The 14,505-nt window shown below is 29.4% G+C and overlaps 2 protein-coding genes across 3 annotated transcripts in view; both read right to left on the bottom strand.

Moving 5' to 3' along the window:
- The window catches only part of LOC141525768 (uncharacterized), a 79,657-nt gene extending 71,639 nt beyond the window's left edge, over positions 1 to 8,018 (bottom strand). Inside the window, exon 1 of the mRNA XM_074240390.1 lies at positions 7,998 to 8,018. Coding sequence (XP_074096491.1) covers positions 7,998 to 8,003 — 6 coding nt within the window. The 5' untranslated portion in view covers positions 8,004 to 8,018. The remainder of the gene's footprint in view (positions 1 to 7,997) is intronic.
- Positions 8,019 to 8,421: 403 nt separating this feature from the next.
- Positions 8,422 to 12,346, bottom strand: LOC141525767 (membrane-associated protein Hem-like). 2 transcript variants are annotated; one of them, XM_074240388.1, is made up of 2 exons: positions 12,140 to 12,346; positions 8,422 to 12,079 (listed from the first exon to the last, which is right to left on the bottom strand). In XM_074240388.1, the coding sequence occupies exon 2, from the start codon at positions 11,926 to 11,928 to the stop codon at positions 8,560 to 8,562; it is 3,369 nt and encodes a 1,122-aa protein (XP_074096489.1). In that variant the 5' UTR covers positions 11,929 to 12,079; positions 12,140 to 12,346; the 3' UTR covers positions 8,422 to 8,559. The 2 variants fall into 2 exon arrangements, with proteins under 2 accessions (XP_074096489.1, XP_074096488.1); XM_074240387.1 differs by having other exon boundaries at positions 12,144 to 12,346.
- Between the last annotated feature and the right edge of the window lie 2,159 nt (positions 12,347 to 14,505).

Here is a 14,505-nt window from a genome sequence, read left to right as displayed (position 1 = left end):
CAGGTGCTTTATGCATCTCTATAGAATATTTTTACCAGAAGTAAATGTTATTATTATTATTATATCCTAATGGCTATTATTATTATTATTATATCCTAATGGCTATTATCCTAATAAGAAGTATAATTTTGAATTTGATGTATTTGTATGCAGTATTTAACTTAACATGTAATATTCATAAATAAATATTACTATAATAATTATTGTTATTATTTAATTATTGTGCATTGACGTATTTAATCTAAATTAACAATTTTTTTGATTAAAAAAAAGCGTTAAAAATTTCTTTATGTATATAAAAAATTTAAAATTCCCATTGATCATCTGGTTTATTGATTAAAACTGAAGATTAAACGATTCTTAGTCATATTAAGTTTTTTAATGCTACTAGTACTATAAAAAAAAAAACTAATTTTTGATCAGGATTTGAGGTCTTTAATTAACGAACATACGACCTTTTATATAATAATATCTTTGCCTGCAATAATCCATTTATTTGTGACTTTTTAATTTTGCGCGGGAAAAGTACAAACCTTAAATTAATAATGTTAAAATTTTTATATGAATACAAAATTTTTCGTATAAACTACTAAATATTCTTATATGTCTATATTCTCAAACATTTTTTTCTTATTGAATTTTATTTATTACCTAAACTAAACACAGAACAATCTAAGCATTGTTTGAGTTCTACTTTCTTCGGATTAGTAGCTGTTCAAGGTCTAGAAAATTTTCATTGGACGGTGTACATATTTTATGATCTCTTGGTCATTGCCTGTAGGTGGCACTATTATTCAATTGAGCGGGTTTCAAATAATCGTAATTTTTAGATGATACCTAATATAATTATGCGTTTGATGCATTTAGTTATTCAGTAACAACAGTTTCACTAAATATTTTGAGAATGCATAATAATCCTTTACTAGACGGGAGACTAAAGCTAAAAAAGATATTTCGCAGCTTGCACTTACACCCGTCAGGAGCTGCGCTGGAAATATTTTTACATCAACTGTAGCTTCAAGAGGATAATTTGCTATGAAAAATACAGCCATTTCAAGATTTAGGTTAGTAACGTAGAAAAGTGAAGTAAAATCTTAGAGAGACTCTCACAGATGTTAATAGAATAAAGTGTCGTTGCTGTACTTATTTTGTTATTTATTGACTTTTCAATTCGAGTAGAACAGTATTACATTTGGACAATAAACTTTTTAAATGACAAAATATATCAAAATAAATTCTTTCAAAAGAAATTCTTTCTTTTTCTTAAATTTCTATTATAACAGTAGTTCATACCTTATTTTTCTAATATTAATTAATTGAAAAAATATGAAAAAATTGTTTAGTTCTATGAATCAGAATTATTTCGGTTCAGACAGCGTTGAATATAACTGCTTAAATTTTGTCCCTATTATAATTTTTTATTTAGATATCTCTGCATAGGAACACTTTTTAACAAGAAATCTAATTTTTAATGTTTCATATTTTCGAAAACAATAATACTAATTATAATACTAAAAGTAATAATATCGGTAATAATAAATTGATGTTAAAAATGACAGCAATAATAATATTTATCATTATCATTATTATTACTTAAATAATTGTTTGTTATTTTCATTGAATTAATGTGTATTGCAGTATTAAATCTAAATTAAAATTTTTTCTTATTAAGAAAATGTCAAAATTCTCTTTGTAAATATAAGAAATGTATAATTTCCATCGATAATTTAAGTTATCGATTTAATCCGGAGGCGTTTACGCGGATTAGTCAGTTTAAATTTTTTAATACCACTAGCTAATATGAGAAGAGAAAACTTTAATTTTTTTTATCAGAATTTGAGCTGTAAAATCAAAGAACGAACGACTTTTCATATGATTATAGCTTTGCCTGAAAAAATTCATTTATTTATGAATTTTTAATATTGCTCGGGAAAAATTTACGTTTGAAATTAAAAATGTAAAAGTATCTTATGAAACAAAAAATTTTATAGAACAAATTATCATACAACCTCCCATGTTTATGTTTGAAACATATTTTTTTAATTAAATTTTATTTGTTAACCAGTTTAAACACACAAACATTGTATGAGTTATACTTTCTTCGGATAAACCAGATGTTCATGTCTGGGGAATTCTCATTGAAAAGTGTATACATTCTATGATCTTATGGTTATTGCATGTAGATGGCACTGTCATCCAATTGAGCGGGTTTCAAATAATCTTAATCTCTTGATAATACGAAACATGACTATACGTTTGATATATTGCGTCATTTACTAACAACAATATCATAATAACAATAAATAATATTGGTAACCATAATAAAAATAACAATAATAGTAATTATAATACTGAAAGTATTAATATCGGTAATAATAAATTGATGTTAAAAATGAAAGCAATAATAATGTTTATCATTATCATTATTATTACTAAAATGATTGTTGTTATTAATAAATCCGAACAAAAACAGTTTCACTGTAAAAATTGCGCCAAGTCCACGTTCATAAAACTCATCTCAATAATATTAGCACTTTACAAAAAAATACGACTCGATATAATAATTGTCATTCTCTACAAAAAAAAAGTGAAATACAAAAAAATACCAAGAAACTGTCATAATGTTAAAAAAATTGAAAGAAAATTTGTTGAAAATTTAAAAATAAAAAAAAATTTTTATCGTACTTAGCGCGCGTCATTGAGTACCCCAAATTTTTTCAGGATAAATAAACATCCTTTGAATGATTAAAAATTTATAATTAAGTCAACCTATAAAATGCATGAATTTAATTAATCAACTATTATTATTTAATAATAAGTTTTACAAAATTTAGGTAAAATCGACATGTCATACGTATGTTATTTGAAATTTTTTAATCTTCCAGACATCATTTATGATTTTACTAAAACGCCCTCTCGTGTTTGGTTATGAAAACTACTTCAAAGTGGATACAATTGAGTGCTCTAGAAAAGAAAACATATGGCTGACTAAATCGAGAAAATGCGGTGTGATTGCCAATCAAAATGTGTTAATTACAATTAAACTAAGCAATATCAAGTTTCTTCATTGAAGCTTAATGGCAGAGCTGAAAAAAATTGAATCCAAAAATTGTATATAATTTCACCACACCACGATATTGATAGTTATGTCCACTAAACATTTAAAAAAAATTTAAAAACGGATTTTTTCACTGAAACTCATAATTAATCGAGTAAGCAGTGTTTTTAATGAGTTGAGTATGCTTGACTAATGTAAATTTATAAGTATAAGAATATATGAAATCATATATTATGTAATTAGAGCTGATCAGCCCGAATATGTATAACTATACATAATTACATAAATTCGAGCAAAATCGTTTTTTCTCGGGTTGAAATTCTTCCGAAAAAATTTGGGGTACTCAATGACGCGCGCCAAGTACGATAAAAAATTTTTTTTTTTAATTTTTAAATTTTCAACAAATTTTCTTTCAATTTTTTTAACATTATGACAGTTTCTTGGTATTTTTTTGTATTTCACTTTTTTTTGTAGAGAATGACAATTATTATATCGAGTCTTATTTTTTTTTGTAAAGTGCAAACGTTATTGAGATGAGTTTTATGAACGTGGACTTGGCGCAATTTTTTTACAGTGAAACTGTTTTTGTTCGGATATTTTAATATATAGTATTCTGCGAATTAAATAATAGAAACTGTATTAACTTATGAAAACATTAAATTTCACAGAAACTAATAGTTTTGTCAAGTCTCAAAATTGTTACCCAGGCCCTCCAACAATATATTGTTCCATATACTAAATAAATAATTCATAATTCCATCAAAATTTTGTCTCTGAGTTCTGATTCTACCTCTATTATTTTCTTAATTTTAAAATAATTATAAATTCTAAAGCAACGCAGTAACTTTAAAATTTCGTAAAATCACTTTTGCGATTTTATGTATACATAGATAATTTTATAAATCTACATATAGATATCATTATTATATATACACTGATAGAAGGATTTGCTGACATTTAATAAGCTTTATTAACTTTTAAAAAATAATTTTTCAACATCATAGCATTTAACAAATATTTATTTAACGTAAAAAGTAAAAGTAGTCGTTTTCTTTTGACACTTTTTATCACCCTATAGCGGAAATACGGGATAATAGTTCAATTCACTAAATAAATAACATTTTCAATATTTAAAAATATAAAAGATAATTATAAGCTGTGATAGAATTAGGTATTTTACAACAAACGTTATTATAATGTAATATAATTGATAAAATTAATTTTTAAAGATGATTTTAGTTTTTAAGTAATCTTCACATCATATGACATAGCAAGAAAAACAAATTCAATCACCGAAATATTTATTCTGTTAATAAATATTTGTTAACTATTAATAAATACTAATAAGCTATTAATAAATATACTTTCCTCCCAAATAAATATTTATTGGATGTTAGAACATATTTTTTAAAATTTATCAAATTAAATAATTATTGTCTTCGAATAAATTGATTTATTAATAGTTAATAAATCTTTCTATCAGTATATATTGATAATTAGTAATTTACAGATTAAAAAAAAATTTTTTTCATTACGCATCGATCATGTATACGCCACATTATGAGCATTTAACATGTGAGTTCATTTTTAATTCTTTTTTTTAACAAGGGGAGTAAATTGCTATAAATTTTTGTTCACAGTATGATCGGATGTAAAGTTGTCTTATACATAAAAAAAAATTCGAAAGTTTTCAAAATCACGAATGAATGTCAATAATCTTTCATTCACTGTACGACCGGATATCAAATATTAATTATCTGTGAAAAATTATTCGAAGCCATTGGAAATTGCGAATTAAATTTGATAATTTTTTTTTTTTAAAGTAACCAGACATGAAGTCTTAGTGAGTTATAAAAAATAATTGATAAGTATTCAAAATTACGAGTAAATTTTAACAAATTTTTATTCACAGTATGATCGGATATCAAGTTACATTTATTTTTAGAAAACAATTCAAAAGTATTCAGAAATACAAATAAATTTCAATAATTTTATTGGGAACAATATAAAATCATTTATTTTTTTCTATTTTTTTTTAATTCCGCATTATATCCAAACTCATTAACTACACTAGTCACAAAAATTAAGGGGTATAAAAAAAATTCCAAATCGATAGCTCGATCATCACGCTCGGTAGTGATTCGTAGTCTACCTTGACCCGGACGACGATCGTAACTTTGAGTCGCGTTAAATCGGGCATAGGCCCGACTGATAACGGACTGGCTCACTCCCATAGAAGCTGCTACTTCCACCTGACTGTAGCCCTCTTGAAGGAGGGTAACAATGCGAGCCACATCTGTGGCAGCTAAATGTTGACGAGGCATATCAAAAGGTGCTTATCAAAGAAAAGCTTACATAAAATTCACGTAAGGAATTTAGGCTAAAAAGAAAACGTAAAATTCAAGTTTTGTGTGAGGAAAAGCCGAACTCCGCGGGGGTATATCAATTTGTTTTTATTGAATTTTTAAAATGAGATTTAAAACTAAGGCAGTTGTAGCGGACAGAAAAAATTGAGTTAATTTTTTTGACAATAGTGAAGCATTCTGAAGACGATAAAAAAAAAAATTAAAAAAAAATTTTTGATAAAAAAATTTCGAAAAAATTTTCGAAAAAATTGAAAATTTTTTTTTTTTTTTCAAATTTCTTGAAAAATCAATCTCTTTGATCGAAAAATAAAGAATTTTGAAAAAAAAATTTTTTTCAATGGAAAAATGAATAAAAATCACAAAATTGCTCATAATGGTGATTTTTGCGAAAACACAGAATTTGAAGCTTCTGGGCACTATGAACAAAAAATCGCAGCGCTTTGAATTTCTTAGGGATTTTAGAGGACACTTTGAAGTTAAAAATTACCAACGATATCCTTCGTTCATCCATTTTATCCAAAGTTATACCAAGTTATCCAAATATCCTTAATTATGCGAATTTTTGTCTTTTTTCAGTCCGAGTTTTCAATTCAAAAAAATTTTTTCTTCAAAAGCGGTTTACGTTCTCTTATAGAGAATATTGTGTAGTTTTCAAAACCCTCCTTCGATTTCCTATACGGTCATTATTTCCAGAGTTATTGATTTCCAAAGTCAAAAAAAACTTTTTTGCTTTGATTGACGATAACTCCGTGGCAAATTATCGTACAGGCTTTTTGATTACGTCAAATTAAAGGGTATTAAATTTACTAAAAGAGCTTTTAAACGAAACAATCGAAAAAATTTTTTTGAAGCCCGTAGACCTTTTTTAAGACGAAAAAAAATTTCGAAAAATTTTTTTTCAGTAGTTTTCTTAGGATTTCTCCAGACCTGACGATGACAAAAAATTTTCATGGTCATATCTAAAAACTAGACACTTGGAGCTACAATTTGCTTTTTTTTTTTTTTCTGTGCGATCATTTTCCTCGGAGTTACAGCTCGCTGAAAATCACCAAAAAATTTGGAATTTTTTTTATATCCCTTAATTTTTGTGACTAGTGTATTTATCTATTCAAATCCATCGAACAAAATAAAATATTAGAATTTTTTTTTAATGTTTTTTTATACAAAAAAAGGTTTAAAATTTTCAAACTATTTATCTATTAGGAAAAATTCATTTTTGCCTGAGCTGATATCGAATCAATAGTGAAATAGAACTTGTTAAAAATAAGAGCTGATTAGTTTTTGAAATAGATCGGTGAAGCCGTTTAAAAGTTATCCAAAAGTAACCACAATAAAAAAAATTTTTTTGTGTAGTTTTTTTTGAAAATTTTTGAAATCTACCCGCTCGAATCGGTTTAAATTTTATTCAAAATCTAGGTTTGTTCAAGCTTCTTCGAATGGCATCAACCGCGATGAAATCGGTCGACAGTTGTGAGAGGTTTACACACACACACACACACACGCGCGCGCGCACGCATTCATACAAACATACGGACATACAGACATCATCACGGAAACACTAGGGAAGCTCCCTAGGATCTCAAAACGTCAACATCCGTTGAAACCTCGATTTTCGAAAACGGGGTAAAACCAATAACTTCCCGATTTTTGAAAATTTTCAATTTTCTTAGCGGGAAGTTAAAAAGTATTATGGTTTTTCATTTAAAACTATGAAAAAAATTCAACACTTGTTATAGCTCATAAACTTTTCTGCAAAGTATTGAAATGATGGATCTCTGTTGATTGTATGTAATCTGATTAATTTTTTATGATTCAACTTAGAAATAAACAGAATTACTATAATAAATTTTTTAACTTCCCGCTAAGAAAATCGGGATGTTATTGGTTTTACCCTATTTTTCAAAAATCGAGTTTCCATTAGATCTCGACGATCGAAGGTCACAGGAAGCTTCCCTAACTATCCCGGCGAGGTTGTCACTATGTATGTATATATATATATATATATATGTGTGTGTGTGTGTGTGTGTGTGTGTGTGTGTGTGTGTGTGTGTGTGTGTGTGTGTGTGTGTGTGTGTGTGTGTGTGTGTGTGAAAGTATGTGAACTAATTATCACTTTTGAACCAAATTTCTAGTTCAATAAATTTCAACTCAGAAATTTTCTATGAGGCTTAAAAACTGCGTCGAATGCTGCCAACTGCGTGAAAATTGGTTTATTTATTCAAGAGATTGCGGTTTGAAAATTCGAAAAATAGTGTTTTAAACTTCTATCTGTCTTTTAAGCTCGAAGAGTTCAAAAGTATAGAAAAGCTATGTCTCCGAGCTCGAAGAGCTCTAAAACATCATAAGTGCAATTTTAAGCGCCCAGGTATGCAATTAGCGGAAAGTTACAGGGATGGTTTTCAGGGTCAACCGTTTTCTTAATTTTTTATTTCAAATTTTTCATCCCGAGTATTTACTAAAAATTTCTCATTTGCCTATTTTTTTATGCACTTTGAGAATTTCTAATGGAATGAAAATAATAAAATATAGTCATCACTTACTCATCGTTGACTAGTAACAAATTTCTGACTTACCGACATTATACGCTGGTTTCACTTACAGAGCACTATGCATCTACCACCGAGTTACGGTTTTTTGACAATTTATATGTTTTCGAATGACTGTCAAATGACAGACGATCGATTGATAATCTACGATTTTTGCTTAGGTAAAAAATCGAGGAAACCAAGTAAAAGTTTGGTTTTTCGCAAAGTGAAGTATAATAACTTTACAGAATAAAAATCATAGAGTAACAGTGAAAAATTTTCACAACGATACTCGTGAGTCACTGTCAAATGACGGTCGTACGATAGTCAAGCGACGACCATTTATCGACACTGTGAATTCACGGTCGTTTCACAATTATTTTATCATGACTATGAATCCGCCAGATTGAGGACGACTAACGTCATCTGACGTTCACCGTCAAATTACTAAATATAAATTAATGTTTGACACTTAAATATCCAATAATTTATTAAAAATTACCATATTACAATCTTGATAACACAATTGGTAAGGAAAACACTTAAATTAATATCATATATTATTTCTATCGGTACATGGTTATTATAATTTATAGAAGTTAGTAGGATGTTACATCTGATTATGTTCTAATTTGTATACATCATGGTATGCATTTCGTATGAGCGCATAAGGGAAACAACTTTCGAGAAGATCCATCGTTAAAAACGGTGACTCCTGAACGATTTCATCAAGTAATAGATAAATAGATTCCCTATTTTTTATAGTTTCTTTATCGACTTCTTGACCAAGTCTGAGTAAACTGGATGAAGCCAACGCTAGAAATTCTTTCATTCTATCTTCAATATCATTTTGACCACATATTGTAAAAAGTGCACCAAATATATTGTTAATAGCGGTAGCAATGCAATGTATATTATTTGAATGTCCTTCTAAAGATGCACGATAAAATGAATTTTCATTACGAGCTAGTTTTGGAATAGAAACCGCCACAAAAACCATTAAAAGACAAACTAGTAAGTGCTCATCTTCATCTACTTCTGTTTTCTGAATTTTCAGTGCATTGGTGAGTGTCGGATCGACTTTACACATCAAACCAGCAGCTGAAGTCATTTCAGAAACTAAACGCATCGGATCACCTGATGGTAAATGATGTTTAAAATCTAGGATTGAACTCAAGAGAAACGGTATACGTTCTTCTAAAACATCAACCAAAGCAGCTTGTGCGATTTGTCTAAAACTAAGAATGACGCCAATTATTGTAACTCGTTGAAGAACATTTTCAACATGTTGTAGCCGTTTGAATTGCTCCTTCATAATTTCAGGCTTGTCAAAATTAGTTCTTAAAGCTATAAGAACTTCTTTATTACTAGAAACAAGTTTTTTTAGTTCTTGCACTTGACTAGAAATATGCCACATGAGTGTTTCATTGAGCATTTTCATCCCATATGGACCGATAAGTTCGGTCAAAGCTCTTAACTCATTTATATCTGAAAATTCTTCGGCATTGAATGGTATTGAACCTTCTACTGACAAACTTACGAAGGCTCGTTGATTAGAAGAATAACATATATTTCCAGCACTAACCCGCCTTAATAAAACTTCAGAATACCATTGGGTATATAGAGCAGCGATAGTTTTATCACCATGACTGTCTAATGCTTGAGTTTGTTGAAGAAGAGCGTTATTAAAGACTCTAGTTATATCAATATGAACATAATTTTCGACTGTTTGAAGTACGTTCATATATGCTCGAACACTCACAAAAAGTTCAGATGGTTTTGCTATTTCATTAGCGTCTGGATTAAACATAACCATTCCAACTAGGGCTCTAGAAAATCTTGTTTCAAGATGTTGATTCATATACTCTCTTGGTGCAAATGTGTATTCCCAAACATTGATTGTAGGACAAAAATTGATTGCGTAACAAAGTTCAGTCAGTGCCATATGCAATTTATCCATGGTCGTAAGTTCTTCTCGAGTTTTTCTGTAACTTTCTAAGCCGGGTTTGTGAATTTCATAAATATTTTTTTTACTTTTGTCTTTTTTTTTACGATTCACAACTTGTGAAATCAACTGAGCACAGTGTTTCGGTAAGAGCTTGTCACTCATATTGCATTGTTCATCACAAATAGTGGTAATGATATTTTTAGCTTCTTTAGCCATTTCGTCAAGAAACATATTAACTACTGAAAGACTTCGCTCTCGAATATGATGACGTTCTTCAGGACACAGCTCATGAGTACAGCTTTGAAAATGACTACAAATAAGTGGAAAAGCAACGATATATCTATTTTGAGCTGGGAATTCGAGACACATATGAAACTGATCTTCAAAAATTTTATTGTAGAAGCAAAAAATGGAAAGATCTGAAGTTTCAATAAGTATTTCATCAAGATAATCTATCATTTTTGTGTGAAAAATTATGGTATCCATAAAAGCTGCTAACTCACGATTATCTGCAAGATTCATATTACACTTATTAACGGACATATATGCTTGCAATCTAATCCAATCAAGCCTTAATGGACGAAAATCAAATAAATCATTATCTTCAACTTGTTTTATTGATACATTAGCTATCACTGAACACAAATCACTTAGAATAGCTCCTTCTTCTTCTGGACAAATCGGCAGATTTTGAATAATTTGATGAAGTGCGGGAGCATCGAAAGTAGCTAAAAACTGAACATAATAACGTTGAAGAACTTGAGAATATTTTCGGACGAGAGCTCGTAACTCTTCACAATGAAACAGAAGTTCTGGAAGTTGTCTGTCTACTAAATCTTCGTTTCCACGTCCTTTTGTTTTTCCTTGATTCGGTGGGTTATCTCCATGTCTTAAAATCCATAAAATTTCATCTCTCGCATGAGATAATCCCATGAATACTAATAATGCTTTAGGGCCTAAAAGCCCTGGTTGATCGGTCAATATTAACCCTAGTTCTTTAAGAGCTGTCCTTAGAAATTTTCGCCTTTCTCTGTGCCGGTAACTGGATTTTTGAATCGCCTGGTTATAGCATTCTTTTATTTCTGAAATCCTTTTGCCATAACCTTTAATTGTTTCAAAAAATAACTGAATATATTGATGAACATATATAACTTCATCGCGAAACAGTGCTAAAACCCATCTGGATTCAAGAGCAGTAACCCACAATTTATTTGGTTGCTCTTGATTTAAAACTGAATGACACAATGTAAAGCCCAGTATAATCCACTTTTCGATTTTATCGAGGCTTAATGTTTCACAAGACATCATATCAGTAGCTGCAGGTTTTAATATTTGCCCTGGACTTCCGATTAAGCTTAATTTTTGATCTGCTCTCCAATTGTCAGCTGACAAATTTCTACTTGGATAAATGATCCAAAGCGAGTTTAAAGCATTTATCAATAATTTTGAATGCGGAATGAATTCTTCAGAGAGTTTTTTAAGCGGTACATCATAATCCATAATCATCTGACCTAATCTTGGAAAACTATGATCAGATTGATTATGAACCATTTCATGAGCTGCATTAAAAAGACCTAATACTGCTTTGCGATCTTCTACTTTAGAAAGTAAAATCATAAGAGTTGTGTAAATTACCGTTAAATCTAAATATGTTTTTGTTAAGTCAAAATTAAGAGTGATATCCATGTTTACACCACAGGCATCCATCGTTGTTAATAATTCACTAACATTATCTTTGAAATCTAACAAATCAACAAATGTATAATAATATAAAGACAGTGATTTTATGATTTCATTTCTTAAATTTGTGATAGTTTGAAGTCCTTTAATATCAATGTTCGGAAATTTTCGGACGATTAATTTAATAGATGATTCGAGTGTTTTATCAGATAAAAAAGCAGGTTTAGATTTAGCATCACCACAAGCTTTTTTAATATTATAAATACGAGTTAGCATTCCCACACCTCGGTCATTGAGAATAATAAGTTTTTCGGCTAATTTTTGTTGGCTTGGAAGAACTGCACGAGCCATATCTTGTATTTTTTAGTGTATTAATTGATGTTTGTAATATTTTTATATTAATGATAACAGCAGGAGTTACACAAAAGCTTTGATAAAAAGGGTACTTTGCTTATTCCAATATTATTATAGTTCACTTTTGACGTTCACACAATACTTGAAGCTGAAAATTAAAAAATTAAACAATATAATGAGAAATTAAACTCAATATAATTAAACATACATACTAAGTCATTATTGTGAAATAACAAATAATGGTTGAATCAAGAACTATTAAATGTTTAACTTAATTGTTGATCAGAATTGTTGCAAGTACAAAATACATAAACATAGCTCTTATTATACACTGCACATTAGTCCAGAACAGAATTATGAATGAAAATGAATTTCTTTAGTTATAATACGAAATTTCGAGTGTGTGACATTTTGCAGAACTAGATGTGAGATTTCGTTTGTTAAGGTTGGCCAAGCGGTTGTACTAAACATTGTCGTGTCATGTCACCTGGTTGCGACAAGACTCATTGTAGAAATTGAGAATAAAAAACAACAACTCGGGTGCGTCTAGGAATATATCAGGCGCTAATTTGTTATGCCTCCATCGAGTGATGTTGATATTTAGCTGAGAATATTACCAACGAGAGTTCATGCGCCCAAGAGTATTGAAATACTCGGTTCCAGTGCGGGAAAAAGGAATTTAAATTTAAATTAATTTACATAAAACCAATTTTAGTTTGCAGATTTACTTAATTTGCTTTGGCATTTATTTATCAATTACCATCGAATAAAAAAAATACATAAATAAAAGGAACAGAAAATATAACACGATCGAGATAACGTCGATTTGAGTTCTCGAGGAGAAGTGTAGTTACAAATTTTGAGTCCGAGCCTCTAGCTTCACGTCTCCCCTTCATACTTCATAAATACACTCTTACACTCTGTTATAACTTACTACCCTTCTGTCTAATACATAAAATATCTTACTCCTACAACACATATAATATAGTTTTACATACTATCACCTAAGTTTTAGCTATTAAACTATTTATTACATTTATATTTGCTATTTTGACTAAATAATTTGTTGGTTGATTAGCTTATAACAGTAATAATAACAATAATCTTTCTATAATATTAGAATATATATATACCATATTATTATTCCTAGTTTGCGTCTGGGGCCGACTTAAATTACAATGTACCTACATTCGCCCCTGCTTTATTTAAGCATTCGCGACCTTTATTTAGGGAAACCGCAGAAAACTCGATCGAGGTACAGATGATAATAGTATAACATAGTCATTTTGGCGTCAGTTCTAAAATTATAACTAAACAAATGAAATGAATTCCTTAAAGGTTACATAAGATGCTACTTACTAATTATTAAACAATTATCAATATAGAATTATTATTTATTATTATTAAGAATAGGGTAATTTAGTTATTTGATTAAAATAATTTGATAAAGTTATAGTTAGTTTGCGCGTGTTATTCCATTTATAATTTAATTACAAATTAACAAACATCTAGTCAACTATCTTTAAGCTGAATTATTATTATTTAGTTTAGCCAAGTATTTCTTTAAAATCGAATATTAACAATATGATACTTTTCTGTAACTTGTCTATTTACCCTGGTTAAAAATATTGATTGAAAAGGATTGAAAATGATGAAATTAGAATACTTTTGAATAATTTCAATTCTTTTTCATGTATATATAGATATACAGTTCACATAGGGTGACTGATTCCCAATACTTTTCAATCAATATTTTTAATCAGGGTAGTGTTACATGTTTACTAAAATATTTAATTACTTAAGGACAAAGGGATTTTTGAGATTTCCACGCAAGTCTTTTATGACTTTTCTCAAGAGTCCCAAAGTCATGTGGCCAACACATGGCTTCGGGATTTCTCAAAACTCTTTTATGGTTTCCAGGACCAAACGACAGTACTCCTTTGTATTTACTCTAAATTTTACTTTCCCTTTTTTTTTGTGAGCGACAAATTATAACGAATTTTCTGCCTAACAGACGAGGACTAAGTAAACAGCTTAAGATTTATTTATGTTTTTTTTTTCTTTAGTAGAGATTTATATTTAAATTTTCGAATTGAGATTGAATTTGAATATATATCATTTGAGCATTTAAATTCGCGCCAAACTAACAGGTGGTGTCACCTGCAGAGCAATGCCTGGCATCACAAATTATTCCTGTTATAGTATTCGGTGCTGCTATTGACACGCTCCACGGATAATATCCGTGCCTGTAAAATGAAAAAATGGCCGAATTTTGATCAATTTTTTTCATCCGTGACTGCATTTAGAAACACGGATTAATTTTTCCCTATCGTGAAAATTCCCGTTGCTCTAACAATATCCCTAGAAATATCCGTGCCTGTAAAATGAAAAACGGTCGAATTCGACCGATTTTTTTCATCCGTGACTGCAATTAGAAGCACGGATTTGTTTCCCCTTTCCCCGACAATTTCCGTGGCTCTAATCGCACACCTATAAATATCCGTGCTTGCAATTGTAATTAAAGGTGCACATAGGGGGTTTTATCCGTGACTGCAACATAATGGAGCCACGAAC

The sequence above is a fragment of the Cotesia typhae genome, unplaced genomic scaffold, assembly GCF_013202065.1.
Source record: "Cotesia typhae breed Kobodo isofemale line unplaced genomic scaffold, CoteBio_Ctyphae contig_27, whole genome shotgun sequence".
Taxonomy (NCBI): domain Eukaryota; kingdom Metazoa; phylum Arthropoda; class Insecta; order Hymenoptera; family Braconidae; genus Cotesia; species Cotesia typhae.
This window is presented reverse-complemented; position numbering and strand designations above follow the sequence as displayed.